Source organism: Myotis yumanensis, unplaced genomic scaffold, assembly GCF_028538775.1.
Source record: "Myotis yumanensis isolate MYYU_CA2020_CCGP unplaced genomic scaffold, mMyoYum1.0.hap1 SCAF_3, whole genome shotgun sequence".
Lineage (NCBI taxonomy): Eukaryota > Metazoa > Chordata > Mammalia > Chiroptera > Vespertilionidae > Myotis > Myotis yumanensis.
The window spans coordinates 105415394-105431599 of NW_027223754.1; the positions used below are offsets into that span (position 1 = coordinate 105415394).

Below are 16206 nucleotides of genomic sequence, written 5' to 3' on the forward strand. Positions count from 1 at the left end.
CTAAGCTAAAATCAGGGGGAAATCAAAAGTGATATAGCTACAATAAAAAACACCATGGAAGGTTTCAACAGTAGACTAGGAGAAGCGGAGGACCAAATTAGTGAGTTAGAAACAAGCCCAATTTGAACAGCAACTGGAGAAAAAGATTAAAAAGCAGGAGGAGAACCTAAGGGAGCTTTGGGAAAACATGAAATGAAGTACCATACATATAATAGGGCTGCCAGAAGGACAAGAAAGGCAGCAAGGATTAGAAAATCTATTTGAAGAAATGATGACAAAACTTCCCGGATGTGGGGAAGAAAAAAGTTACACAAGTACAGAGAGTCCAAGCAAGATGAATCCCAAAAGACCCACACCAAGACAAATCATAATTACAATGGCAAATGTTAATGACAAAAAGAGAATCTTAAAGGCTTTAAGAGAGACAGAGTTAACTACAAAGGATCCCCCATCAGATAAATGATTTCTCAACAGAAACATATCAACCTAGAAGGGAATGGAAGGAGGTATACAAAGCGATGCAAAGCAAAGGACTGAGTCCAAGAACACTCTATCCAACAAGACTATCAATCAAAATTGAAGGGGAAATCAGGAGTTTTGCAAACAAACAAAGGGCGAAGGGAGTTTATCATTGCCAAGCCAGCAATGAAAGAAATGCTAAAGGGAATGCTGTAAAAAGAAGAAATAGTAAGGAAGAAAGGAACACAGGCATAAAGAATAGAAATGGCTACAAACAAGTACCTATCAATAATAACATTAAATATAAATAGATTAAATGCTCCAATCAAAAGAGATCCAGTGAATGAATGGATAAGAAAACATGACTCACCTCAGAACAAGGGACTAACACAGACTGAAAGTGAAGGAATAAAAAAATATCTTTCAGGTAAATGGAAATGAAAAAAAGCTGGGGTAGCAATACTTATATCTGATAAAATAGACCTCAAAGTGAGGATCATAAAAAGACAATGGAGGCCACTTCATAATTCTAAAGGGATCTATACAACAAGGGGATATAACTCTGGTAAACATATAAGAACCCAATGCATCAGCAGCCAAATACATAAAAAAAACTTCTGGGAGCTGAAGAGAAGATGGTTGCCGACAGGAAGGCAGGCTGCAAGACAGTGTGAGAGTGAGAGAACGAAAGGAGAGTGTGTGGATGTCCTGAGAGTGTAAATTTGTGGGTGAGCAACAGCTATACTCCAGGGGACTGTTGAAGACTGCTGGATCGGGCTCCCCTAACCGGGCAGCCTCCACTGCTGCTGAAATCTCTCCCAGAGTGGCCGGCTCAGCCACGGAGACAGCACCATCTTGAGTGGCTGATATCGGAAGCGTATACATCCAGAGACACTGCAACCCAGGGACCAGCTAAGAACCCAGGAACACTGGATCTCAAGCAGCGCAAATACGTGGACTCAGACGAGCCCTGCTCCTCCTCACGGAAAGGTCAGATTTTGCCTAGATAAAGGTGCAGTTTGTAATTCAGGTTGGAGAGAGAAATGCGCTCGGGGGGGATGTCTGCGCCCCACAAAGTCCGAGGCCATTGGGGCCAGCGTGATCCGTGAATGTGGAAGGGGTCCCACAGGGATTCTGGCAGAAGGGAACTCTAAAAATCAGCCCATAGCTGGACTGGGTGCAAAAAGGCAGCCTCAGATTTTGCCAGTGTGCTGGCTGTTTGTGCCAGGGGAGAGAGGACGTGCGGAAGAGACTTTGAGAGAATTGAACACAGAGCTGGATGGTGGAGGGTTGCCAGCTCACGCACATACTCTGGCTCTTTTTTTTTCCTTAAATCTTTGCTTTTGATTATTAAACCCAAAACATAGGATCGCCCAATTGGGGTCACTCACAGAAATTGCAGAGGAAAGTTGTTTTTGTGGAACCTGGGAATCAGAGCAGGGAGTAACGATCAAGGAACCAGCTCTGGGGCAGTTGACTCTCCCAAACCAGTATAAAGTGTGATAGGGAAAACAACACCTAAATACTGGCTAGAGAGGACTAATGGACTAAGGCATGCCAAACAGAAGAGTAGAAGAAATGAAGGACCTTAACTACTGCCCATTTTTATTTTTTTCACCTTTTACTTAAGAAACTACAATTTTTTCTTTTTTCTTCACCTGATTTTACTTTTTTAATTACTACATTTTTACTTTTAACCAGTATTATTACTACTACCATTTTATATTTTTATTTTTAAAGTGTCATTTTATTTTCTCTTTATTTTATTTTGGGATTAGTGCTCTACATTCTATTTTCATCTTTCCTTTAGCATCATTTTACTCTATCTCAACTTTACCTTTATGCCAAAACTCTCTTCTTCACTTTTCACCTTGTGTTGTCCTGTTTCTCATACCCTATTTCTGCTTTAGATTTTCCCTATTCTTTCTTTTTACCCCCTGTGAAAATTTTACCCTACTTATATAATTTCCAATCCCCTGCTCTAAGCCCATAAACAACTCTCTCTTCTCTTTCTTCACTATCCAAATTTTTTTCTGTCGTTTTGTTGTTGTTTGCTTGATTGTTGATTATATTGGGGGTTTTATGCTTGTTTGTGACATCGTTTTGCTTTTTCTTTTTATTTTTTTTTTGTTGTGTTTTCAGTTATTTTTTGCTTCTGTTTTCCCTCACCTCGCTTGATATTAGTTGTTGTTTGTAGTTTGCATTTATCTCTAGGTATCTGTTGCTGGCATTTGTTGGGATTAGTGGCTGTTCTATTAGAGTTTTTTCCCCATATAAATAGTTTCTTCCCCTCTTCTATTTCATTCTCTTTCTTTTCTCTCTTATTTTTTTTCCTTTTCCCAATTTCATTTTTGCAATCATTTTTTATCTTTTTCTCTTTTTTCTGTTTCTTTTGTTCTTTCTTTCTTATCCCCTAATTCTCCTTTCTTTGGTGGTCACCTTTATTTGGGGTTATTAGTATCGTGAACACATTTGTATTCAGTGCCTTGTGCATTGTGCCTTGTTGTGCTGTATTTTATGCCTTTAAATCAATGCAGCAGGGAAAGAACTACATAACCAGACACCCGGAGAAGAGAGATCATGGGGAGACAAAGAAACAGCCCACATATGAAAGAAAAACAGGCATCACCAGAAAAAGAAGTAAACAAAATGGAGGCAAGAAACCTGTCAGAGAAAGAATTCAGAGAAATGGTCATAAGGTTGATGAAAAGAATGGAAGACAAATTCAACAATATGTGTAAGAACCAAGAGGAAATGAAGAAGAACTAAGAAGAAATGAAAAATGACATCACAGCTATAAAGAACTCAATGGAAAGCATCAACAGTAGACTAGAAGAAGCAGAGGACCACATCAGTGAGCTAGAAGACAAGGTAGGAAAAAATACCCAAGCAGAGCAGCTTCTAGAAAAAAAATTTAAAAGCAGGAGGAGAGCCTAAGAGAACTTTGGGACAACATGAAACAAAAAAACATCCGCATAATAGGGGTGCCAGAAGGAGATGAAACTGAGCAAGGAATAGAAAACCTGTTTGAAGAAATAATGGCAGAAAACTTCCCTGATATAGGGAAGAAAAAACTCACACAAATCCAAGAAGCTCACAGAATACCAAACAAGATGAACCCCAAAAGACCGACGCCAAGGCACTTATAATTAAATTGGCAAACACCAACGACAAAGCAAGAATCTTAAAAGCGGCCAGAAAGAAACAGAAAGTTACCTACAAAGGATCCCCCATCAGACTAGTGACTGATTTCTCAACAGAAACACATCAGGCAAATAGGGAATGGAATGAAATATACAAAGTCATGCAAAGAAAGGGTCTGAATCCAAGAACACTGTACCCAGCAAGGCTATCAATCAAAGTTGAGGGTGAAATCAGGAGCTTCACAGAAACAAAAGGACTACGGGAGTTTATTACCACCAAACCAGCAATGCAAGAAATGCTAAAGGATCTGCTGTAAAAAGAAAAAATAGGAAACGACAAAGGAACACGGGGTAAAGAATTAAAATGGTGACAAACAAGTATCTATCAATAATAACTTTAAATGTAAATGGATTAAGTGCCCCAAACAAAAGACATAGGGTAACTGAGTGGATAAGAAAACATGACCCATATATCTGCTGTCTACAGGAAACACACCTCAGAAAAAAAGACGCACACAGACTGATGGTGAAGGGATGGAAAAAGGTTTTTCAGGTGAATGGAAATGAAAAAAAAAAGCTGGGGTAGCAATACTTATATCTGACAAATTAAATCTCAAAGTGAAGGACATAAAAAGAGATAAGGAAGGCCACTACATAATACTAAATGGAGCAATCCAACAAGAAGAAATAACTCTGGTAAACATATACGCACCCAAAATAGGAGCACCCAAATACATAAAAAAACTTCTGGAGGAGATCAAGGGAGAGATTGACAGCAATACAATTATAGTAGGGGACTTTGATATCTGACTATCACCATTGGACAAATCCTCTAAACAAAATATCAGCAAAGAAACATCAATCCTCAATGACTCACTAGATCAGATGGAATTAATTGACCTCTTCAGAACATTTCACCCAAAGCCACAGAATATACATTCTTCTAAAGTGCACATGGGTCATTTTCACAGATAGACCATATATGGGGTCACAGGCAAAGTCTCTTCAAATTCAAGAAGATAGAAGTCATATCAAGCATATTCTCAGATCCCAATAGCATAAAACTGGAAATCAACTACAATAAAAACAATCCAAAAAAATCAAACACATGGAGACTAAATAGCATGCTATAAAACAATGACTGGGTTACCAGAGAGATCAAAGAAGAAATAAAAAACATCATGGCAACAAACGACAATCAAAACACAACAATCCAAAACCTATGGGACAGAGCAAAAGTAGTCTTGAGAGGAAAGTTCATAGCTCTACAAGCCTACTGCAAAAAAACAAGAAACAATGATAATAAATTACGACCCTATAACTCAAAAGAGTTAGAAAGAGAGCAACAATAAAAGCCCAGTATAAGCAGAAGGAAGGAAATAATAAAGATCAGAACAAAGATAAATGACATAGAGACCAAAAAAAAAAAAATACAAAAGATCAACAAAACAAAGAGCTGGTTCTTTGAAAGGATAAACGATTGATGAACCTCTAGCCAGGCTCACCAAGAAACAAAGAGAGAGGACCCAAATAAACAAAATCAGAAATGAAAGGGGAGAAATAATAACAGACCCCACAGAAATACAAAGGATTGTTAAAAAATACTATGAACAACTTACTCCAACAAATTAGACAACATGGAGGAAATGGACATATTCCAAGAAAAATACAACCTTCCAAAACTCAATCAGGAAGAATCTAAAAATCTCAATAGGCCAATAACTATGGAACAAATTGAAGCAGTAATCAAAAAGCTTCCAGCAAACATAAGCCCGGTGCCAGAAGGCTTCATAGGGGAGTTTTACCAAACATTCAAGGAAGAACTAAAACCTATCCTCCTCAGACTATTCCAAAAATTCAAGAGGAAGGCACACTTCCAAGCTCATTCTATGAAGCCAGCATCACCCTAATACCAAAACCAGATAAAGACAACACAATGAAAGAGAATTATAGGCCAATATCCCTCATGAACACAGATGCCAAAATCCTCAACAAAATCCTAGCAAATCGGATCCAGCAGTACATCAGAAAGATCATACAACATGACCAAGTAGGATTTATCCCAGGGATGCAAGGCTGGTACAATATCCGCAAATCAATAAACGTGATACATCACATAAACAAGTTGAGAGACAAAAGTCACATAATCATATCGATTGATGCAGAAAAGTCATGTGACAAAGTCCAACACCCTTTCTTGATAAAAACTCTCAGCAAAGTGGGAATAGAGGGATCATACCTCAACATAACATCATACTCAATGGGCAAAAAGTAAAACCATTTCCCTTAAGAACAGGAACAAGACAGGGATGCCCACTTTCACCACTCCTGTTCGACATAGTACTGGAAGTGCTAGCCAAAGCGATCAGGCAAGAAGAAGAAATAAAAGGCATCCAAATTGGAAAAGAAGAAGTAAAATTGTCATTATTCGCAGATGACATGATACTGTACTTAGAAAACCCTAAAGACTCCATCAAAAAATTATTAGACTTAATGAATGAATTTGGCAATGTGGCAGGATACAAAATTAACGCCAAGAAATCTATGGCATTTTTATACGCCAATAGTGAACTTACAGAAAGAGAAATTAAAAAAACAATCCCATTTACCATTGCACCAAAAAATTAAGATACCTAGGAATAAACTTAACTAAAGAGGTAAAAGACCTCTACCCAGAAAACTACAGGACATTGAAAAAAGAGATAGAGGAAGACATAAACAGATGGAAAAACATACCGTGTTCTTGGATTTAAAGAATCAACATCATCAAAATGTACATACTACCCAAAGCAATCTATAAATGCACTCCCCATTAAAATGCCAACAGCATATTTCACAGACCTAGAAAGAACTCTCCAAAAATTCATCTGGAATAAAAAACAACAACAAAAAGCGAATAGCTGCTGCAATCCTGTGAAAGAAGAACAAAGTAGGAGGGATCTCAATACCAGATATCAAGCTGTATTACAAAGCCACTGTTCTCAAAACTGCCTGATACTGGCACAAGAACAGACATATAGACCAATGGAATAGAATAAGAGAACCCAGAAATTGGCCTAAACCACTATGCTCAATTAATATTTGGCAAAGGAGGCAAGAACATGCAATGGAGTCAAGACAGTCTCTTTAATAAATGGTGCTGGCAAATTTGGTCAGACACATGCAAAAAAATGAAACTAGACCACCAGCTTACACCATACACAAAAATAAACTCAAAATGGATAAAGGACTTAAACATAAGACGGGAAACCATAAAAATATTGGAGGAATGCAGAGGAGTCAAAATCTCACATATATGCCGAAGGAATTTCTTCACTGACACAGCTCCTAGGGCAATGGAAACTAAAGGGAAAATAAACAAATGGGACTATATCAAAATAAAAAGCTTCTGCACAGCAAAAGAAACCATCAACAAAACAACAAGAAAGCCCACTGCATGGGAGAACATATTTGCCAATGATATCTCTGAGAAAGATTTAATCTCCAACATTTACAGGGAACTCATACAACTTAACAAAAGGAAGATAAACAACCCAATCAAAAAATGGGCAACGGACCTAAATAGACACTTTTTGAAAGAGGACATACATAAGGCTGAGAGACATATGAAAACATGCTCAAAGTCACTAATCATCTGAGAGATGTAAATCAAACTGACAATGAGGTACCATCTCACACCTGTCAGAATGGCTATCATCAACAAAGCTACAAATGACAAATGCTGGCGAGGATGCGGAGAAAAAGGAACCCTCGTTCTCTGCTGGTGGGAATGCAAACTGGTGCAGTCACTGTGGAGAACAGTATGGAGTTTCCTCAAAAAACTAAAAATGGAACTCCCATTTGACCCAGTGATCCCACTTCTAGGAATATATCCCAAGAAACCAGAAACACCAATCAGAAAGGATATATGCATCCCTATGTTCATAGCAGCACAATTTACAATAGCTAAGATTTGGAATCAGCCTAAGTGCCCATCAGCAGATGAATGGATTAAAAAATTTTGGCACATCTACACAATGGAATACTATGCTGCTGTAAAAAGGAAGGAACTTCTACCATTTGCAACAGCATGGATGGAGCTGGAGAGCAGTATGCTAAGTGAAATAAGTCAGTCAGAGAAAGATAAATATCACATGCTCTCACTCATTTGTGGATTATAATGAACAACATAAACTGATGAACAAAAAACAGATGTAGAGACAGAGAAGCATCGATCAGTGGTTCCCAAACTTATTTGGCCTACCACCCCCTTTCCAGAAAAAATATTACTCAGCCCCTGGAAATTAATTTTTTTTAAATTTTAATAGCAGTTACTCATCGCCCCCAAATGCACCTGTGGCCATCACCGCCCCCCTGGATCGCTGCAGCGCCCACCGGGGGGCGGTAGCGCCCACTTTGGGAATCACTGGATCAGATGCTCAAACCTCAGAGGGAAGGTGGAGGAGGGTGGGGGTGAAGGGGAGAGATCAACCAAAGGACTTGTATGCATGCATATAAGTGATGGATGTGGACAACAGGGGGTGAGGGTGAGGGCAGGATTGGGGGGTGGTGAGAGGACATTGGGGGAATAAGGACACATTTGTAATATCTTAATCAATAATGGGGGGAAAAAGAAATCTGAAACTCCAATCTACAAGAATATGTGTACCCCTATATTTATAGCAGCACAATTTACAATAGCTAGGATCTGGAAACATCCCATGTTGAATGAATTAAAAAAACTGTGGTGCATTTACACAATGGAATACTATGCAGCTATGCAAAAAAACAAAAAACAAAAAAACACAAACAACTCTTACCATTTGCAACAGCATTAATGCTAAGTGAAATAAGCCAGTCAGAGAAAGATAAGTATCACATGATCTCACTCATATGTGGAATCTAATGAACAACATAAAGTGACATGTCCAGAGACACAGAAGCATCGAACAGACTGTCAAACTTCAGAGGGATTGCAGGAGAGGGTGGATGGGTGGGAAGAGATCAACCAATAAACTTGTTGCAAATATGCATAACTCATGAACACAGAAAATAGGGTGGTGAAGATCTGGGGGATTCGGACTGGGAGAGGTCAACGAGGGGGAAAGGGGACATATGTAATACTCTCAACAATAAAGATTTTTTAAAAAGAAAAGAATTAAATGGGTAAAGAATACTCTTTTCTACAATGGTGCTAGAATAATTAAATGCTCACGTGCAAAAGAATGAAGTTGGGACCCTTACCTCACAACATTCACAAAAATTAACTCAAAATGAAACAAAATCTAAATGTAAGAGCTAAAAGTATAAAACCTAGAAGAAAACAAAACAGAATTGTGAATGACTGCTAAGAGGTATGGGGTCACTTTTGGGGTGATAAAATGTTCTAAAAGTATATTGTGATTATGACTGCACTACTCTGTGAGTATACTAAAATTTCTGAATTACATATTTTTAAAAGAGTGAGTTTTACAGTATGTGATGTATATCTCAATAAAGCTGGTTTTTAAAACAAAACTATTTTATGAGTTGTCTTTTGTAGAAAATGGTTTCTCCTTATTAATCCTTTATTATGTTTCCCTGGGATTCCTTACCTGCAGCTGAATCAGCTTTGAGGAAACTCTTAGGCTTACTTATTCTACTGAGAGGCAGAAAAAGAGTAAGTGTGAAAGCAATATATGCATAAATAATACCAAATCTGTTTTGAATTTATTCAACTAACTTGTTGAAAAAATTCCAATGAATTGGAATTACTCTGGCTAAAAATACTCAATTTATATATAGACTCAAAAGTTAGCTTTCCCCTCATTCTAGGTCCTTCTCTTTATTCTGCCTCCCCCTGCTTGAGACTTCAAACTGCACAACACTGTTCAAAGCTGTAGACTATTAGGTGTCATTGTCTTTATTATGCTCACTGACACTGCAGAGAAGTTATTCTCCATCACTGCTCAGCAAAATCATATATGCTCACTGCTTAATCATCACTTGTACTTTTTCATTTCAATTTTTCCAGCTTCCTTGCATTATTATAGTGTCACTGGATTCTAAGAGCTTGTTTATAACTAAAGATGTTAACCATTTCTCATGCATTGCAAATGATATACCATGTTTTTTTGTTACTATTTTACTCTTGGGTTGTATCAAACTTGTGCATTAAATATAATCATATTCTGTTTTTAAAAAAATTAAAAAAATAATAATAATACCAAATCTGTATTTGGTATTATTTATGCATATATAAATGGGGCTCTTCAAAATATTTCAGATCTTCATAAATGCCTCCAACACAAGGGGTCCACAGTCTACCTAACTTCCTTATTAGGCCCTCTCCCCTCTCCTCTTTCTTCCTTCCCCCCTCTCCTATCCTCCCTCTCCTCTCTCTTTTTCTCCTTCCTTCTCCCTCTCTTTCTCCCTCTCCTCCCTTTCTCTCTCCTCCCTCTTCTTTTCTTCCCCTCCTTCTTCTTCCTATGTCTTTCTCAATCTCCCACACCCTTTAGAGCACTAGATCAGGAGCAAGTGCTGGGAGCACTGTCTTACATGGTACATTGTACTTCTGGAGACAGTAGACGAGTTCCATGGGTCGCACTGCTTTCTGTCGACTGTCCTGCATCTTCTCCAGCAGTAAGAGCAACTGGAAGGGGACATTTCTCCTCTGCTCTTCCACTCTCCTTGGTACTGTTACCCTGCCAAATTAGAACAGCCATGAACCTCTTGTTACAACAGGTCTCAATGTTAGGTGCATACTAGAATCACTTGAAGAAACCTCCAAAAATCTCCAAGTCCAGGCCACTCTGTAGAATAACTAAATCAGAATTTCTGGAGGTGGGACTCAGTTATCAAATTTTTCAGTTTCCCATATAATTTAAATGTACAGACAAGATTAAAAAACACCATGATTTTTAACCTCCTGAGAGGGTATCAGCACAACAACTGCTGCCCCACCACCTCTCTCTCTACTCTGCCTGACAATCACACTAAAATAAAAGGCAGACGCAGTAGGTCTTGTCTGGGTCTACAGTAAAGAGGGCATGCAGCACAATATCCATCCTGAAGCACCCCAAAGTGAAAAAGCAAATACTCATCTAGATCCTGGGAAGAAAGAGCAACGTGAAGGTATGTCAGTGCATTTTAGAAATGATTTACTTAATTATAGGTATCTCAAAATTGTCCGTGCCAATGAAGGGGGGAAAAAACAGAAAACACGGGGCAGAAAAGAATGTGTAATAATACATATGCGTGTTTGCTTTGTTTGAAAAAATCAAGAGAAGAGACTTTTGCGTGTGCCTACTGATTTATTCCTCCTTTGACACTGGTCTACTCTCAATTTCTTTTTAATCAAATCAGCGGCTGTCAATCATGACTGCATGTTTAAATCACCCGAAGCATCTTTTAAAAAGTACCAGTGGCCCAGCCGGCATGGTTTAGTGGTTGAGTGTTGACCTATGAACCAAGAGTTTGTGGTTTGATTCCCAGTCAGGGCACATGCCCAGGTTGTGGGCTCGATCCCCAGTAGGGGGCGTGCAGGAGGCAGCTGATCAATGATTCTCTCTCATCATTAATGTTTCTATCTCCCTTTCCCTTCCTCTCTGAAATCAATAAAAATATATTTTTTAAAAAGTACCAGTGACTGTGTCCCACCATAGGCCAAATGAAACCAAATGTTTCGGGGTAGTACCAGGCATTTCTATTTTAAACTTCTCAGATAATTAGAATGTGTAGTCCAAAATGTGCAGAACAAGACTCTTCTCCAGTAACATTTGAAAGAATATTTTTAAAAGTCCAAGTCACTGTGGGCTTCCAGTCAAGATGGTGGCATAGGTAAATGCTATGCTCATCTCCTCCTGTGACCACATCAAAATTACAACTAAACTACAGAACAGCCATCACTGATAACTGCCTGAAGTCTAGCTGAACAGAATCCTATAACTAATGATATACAGAAAAAGTCATATCGAGATTGTTAGGAGGAGCAGAGTCGCAGAATAGGCTGTTCCCAATTACACATGTGGTGGTTAAAATTCAGGAGAGTTACCTTGGCTGCACATGTCCCCTGAAGAGCAAAGGGTCCCAGTCCCACACAGGGTCACTAAGCCCAGGGTCCAGTGCTAGGAAGAGGAGTCCTCATAACCTCTAAGTGTGAAAACTAATGGAGGTTGTGGCTGACTGAGACAGAGAGCTGCTGGAGTCCCAGGAGTTCACAAATTTATCTGCTGATGGACTCACTGGCTCTGAGCTCTATTGCTGGGGCAGCAGCTCAAACGGCACCAGGGACATACAGAGAACAGAATTATCTGGCTTTGGGGTGAGGGATGAAGGGGGCAGCTTTTCCCAGCAAGAAGTGCTGGCAGAAGCCACTGTTTGTTTGCTGATTCCTCCCCTTGCAGGTGCAGGTAAGCACCAGATCTGAGTCTCCATCAACCTAGCTAACACTGTTTGCCCTGCTCTGGTGATTCCCTGAGACCCTGACACACTGAACTTGCATCCCCATCCAAGCCTATTCCAGTGGCTTTTTAAAACAAATAGCTATCTAGGCTCATGCTGAGGACTTCCCTAAAGAGTCTCAAAGGTTCATAAACCCCAAACAAGCAGCGTGTGGCCTTTGGCATGGCCCATCCTCTTGCTAAGCAGCCCCAATCCAGCATTAGCAGAAGCAAGCCTCAGTTCATAACTTAGCCTCTCCCAGGAACCTCCAAGCCCAGCACAAGCGTCAACCACCTGCAGATCACATTGTAGCTTATACTAGGTGGCCACAGGCAGGGCCCAGGGAGCGGCTGACCTTTGCCTAACTTCCCAAGAGGCCCCAGAACAAACACACCTTGTGACCAGATTCACTCCACACCAGAGCATTACCCAACCACCTCTACAAATGACACGCCCAAAAGGGTGAATCCAGCAGGCACCAAAGCCCAGCTAAAGTGGATCCTGCTTCATCTGATCAGATTCTGCACAACAACTTGTCCACAGTAGTCATGGCCAGCCCTCACAACCAATCAGCATGAGGGTCAATCCCTCTCACTGTAGTGCCAATAGCAATCAAGGCTCAACAACAGGAAGAAACAACCCACACCAACCACATACCTGTAGCACCAATTCAGGTAATGAGGGAGACTGTACTACTGGCCCACAAAAAAATACCCATTACGTAAGTCCATTTTGCCAAGACCAGAAGACATAGAAGTTGTACCTAATGCATAGAAACATACACAGAGAGGCAGCTGTTGGGGTCACTGAAGGAAGAATGCATGAGGCCAATGTGGTAAGAGATTATAAATTTATTAAGGCATCTGACTACCAGATGGGCTGAGCCTTAAAATGGTGCCAGCACCCAAAAACAGGGAGTCAGAGGTTTTTTAAAGGACTCTAGGTAGGCTTTTTCTGAGCAGAGAATTCTCTGTGCAGGACCAGATTCTGGGAAACTCCAGAGAGAAGAGATAATGGTCTTAGCAAGTGGAATGTGGTCCAAGCAAGTGTCCATTGTGAAGTGGCCTAAAAGTCAGTTCCCAGGGGAGGGGGTATAAATTCAGTCATTTGATCATACCTAACATTCTAGCTTTTTTGTTTATGGAATAGGGACAAAGGTCATATCTTCTATATCTACTTCCTGCTGAGGTGGGATGTCAAGATCACAGGGGAATGAGCTTTGATAGTAGTGGGCTAAACAAGGGGTCAGCAGCATTATTTCCCCAAGAAACTGGTTGGTGAAGGCTCAAAAATGGTCCTGTTGAGTGACTTGGGAGTAAAAGCTGGTCCTGAAGTTGCCACAGCATTACTTGTCTGGTTTTGCTGTTTTTCTGAGCCTTGGGCTGAAATGCAACTGAGGCCTAGATGTTATCTTTAGGGAGGAAAAGATCAGGGGTCTAAGTTGCCTGACTAGTGATATTAAAGGGGAGGATAAGTTACCCTGGGGGTGAGGTTCTTGTTTTCCTAGTTTTGCTAGGCATCTAGAGCTTTCTTGTAGGTCCTGAGACAGGATTTCAAAATAGGATAAAGCAGTGGTTAGGCCCTCTATGCCAGTTCCAACATTTTCTGTGATGCCAAAGGTTATTAGGAGAGGTATTATCTGAACTGCCCTCTTGTGTTGGATATGGTGGGTTATTGAGATAGGTAAAGACTGATTATTAGGGCTTACATCTACATTGGGTTAGAGATAGATGAGAGTACAGGTTCCTGTCCAGTTGGTGGGGAGACAGATGTATGTGTTCTCCCCACAAAAGAAAAAGAATCCCTGATCATGGAGACAAGCTCAAAGGTATAGAGAGAAGAGGTGGACTAAAGGGTATGAGGTTTTTTTTCCTAGTTTCGCACTCCACGCTGAAAGGGTAGTCACCATGGCCCTACCAATAAGGAGTGACAGATGAGTGGTTGAGATTTTATTGCAGTGAACGTGGAAGGAAACGACAGAATGGGCTGTTATCCAAGGGAAAAGAGAAAGGGAAGGAAAGAAGCAGTTGGAGCCTCAGGCCTGAATGGGTAGATAAGAAGTAAAGCTGACTGGATGTAGGAAATAACCATTGGCTTCTGGGAAGACCTGGTAGTCAACCCATTGGGACCAGAGACCATTTGGTACTTCTACATTAACTGTGGTGTTGCAAGCTGATGATGGGAGATGGCTTATTATTAAGCCAATATATTATTATATTGCCTTGTGACCTTGTAAAGCATAAAGGGGTTTGGGCAATTAGTGGGTTGTGTAGAGTAATAGGACCTGTGACTAAGATGGAGGAAGGAGCTACCTTAGCAAGAGATTGAATATAAATACAGAAAAGAAGGGAAGCTTGATTTGTTGGGCTATAGGATGTCAGAAGGGTGTCTGCCTTTTTGAGAAATGTAGTTCCCTTTTCCTTTTTATAAGCTAGAGTGATTTTTACCTGATGCCATCTTGTGATTGGTATAGGGATGGTGGTATATGCTGAAGAGCAGTGGGAAAGGCAGATCCAGCAATCCCTGGCAAAGGTTGGATTGGTCTGGTTTAGAAGGGAATGGGTAAGGTTAAGTGTTTGAATGAGTGGAGGTGAGAAAATTCCTTATGGATGTAGGAGACAAGGGCTAGAATAGGATGAGAAGGAGAGCTAATCCCCACTTCAAGGATCAGGGATTGTCCCAAGGTGGGGAAGGATAAGTTTGGGGTCTAGAAAGAAGTAAGTCTCTTCCCATGGGTAATCAAAGTCCCCTTATAGAAGGGAGTCCCATAGGAAGGTGAGAATCCTGATGCAAAGGGAGAGCGGGCAGTAGCTAGGACCTGGAGTATTTGTATTGGGAGAGAAGTGGACTTTCAGAGAAGTCAGGATTGGTAGGGTTAATATATAGGGAGCATGTGCAGGGGTGCTCGCTCACTCATTCATCCTCTTCTTCTGGGATGCAGAGAAGGTGGAGTCTGGTTGGCCCGATCAGGTGGCTGTAATACTAAGGGAACTCCAGCTCATGTGATGAGGTGTTCCTGAGATGGGTTTTAATCTGGAAAGGTGGAACCATGGATATGCCCCGATAGTTTAGCTGCTCTTGGGGTAATTATAAGGGCCTTGCCATTTAACCTATAAATTATTTGATGAATAGATTTCCTTTAGGAGTACCCAGTCCCCTGGATGTGAGGAGTAGGGGGGGTGTCTCCCACAAAAGGTTAAGGGAGGACCTGATGAGCATGTTCTCTCAGTAATTGTTGGATGAGATTTAAAATGGGGACATAGTCTCCTAGAGGGGCCTCTGTGGGAGGGAGGTTTCCTAATAATAAGGGTCTTTTATACATAAATTCAAATGAACTAAGAAAGGAGTGTGCACGGGAGGGTTGCCCTGATGTGCATAAGGGCTAGAGGTAGGAGGTACTTTAGTTTAAGGTACTTTAGTTTCAAGAGTTAATTTATTAGGTTAGACTTAATTAAGGAATTTTCCTTTTCTACCTTGTCTGAAGGTTGGGAATGATAGGAGGGGGTGTAAGTTCCACTGGATGTTCAGAGTGGAGGAGACCTGTTGAGTCATTTGAGATATGAAAGCAGGTCCATTATATGATTGTAATGAGGTGGGTCAGACATAGTGGGGAACGGCTTCTACCAAGCCTGAGAAGGTATCTATTAGGGTTAAGAGGTATTTGGTTCTTTTTATAGGGGGCATGTGAGTGAAGTCATTTGCCAGTCTTGTCCAGGGATTTGGCCTCTTGCCTATGAGTGGAGAAAGAAGGAAGTCTAACCTGTCCTTGGAGAGATACTGAGTAACAAGTAGAACAGGTTTTGGTGATATCTTACAGTAGGAAGGCTAGTCTAGGACATGCAACTAGGTGTTTTAGGAGTTGTTAATGTATCCTATATGTAGGGAATTTTTAATAGCTCTTAAGATATCATCGGCCTGTCCTTGGGGAAGGATATATTTTCCCTGAAATTTTAACCATGGATCTTCCTGAGGAGCCCCAAAAGCTAATAGGGACAGAAGTTCCTCTGGAGTATATTAGGGTGTTATATGAGGTATAGTTAAGAGTTGAGGAGATGGAAGCTTCCTCTGAGCCACTGCCTTGGCTTCCTGGTCTGCTTTATTTCCCTGTATTGTGGGATCATTCCTGACTCGGTGTCCTTTGCAGTGTATGACTTTTAAGAAGGTTAGAAAAGGGGAAAGAGATTCCTAAATACTAAGCAGGAAG

General features: G+C 40.5%; 1 protein-coding gene across 1 annotated transcript in view; it reads right to left on the reverse strand.

The window, feature by feature from the left end:
* USP18 (ubiquitin specific peptidase 18) overlaps nucleotides 1–16206 on the reverse strand; it is a 77372-nt gene that overhangs the window by 33759 nt on the left and 27407 nt on the right. The window contains exon 4 of the mRNA XM_070407513.1: nucleotides 10119–10264. Within this exon, the coding sequence (XP_070263614.1) occupies nucleotides 10119–10264 (146 nt within the window). The remainder of the gene's footprint in view (nucleotides 1–10118; nucleotides 10265–16206) is intronic.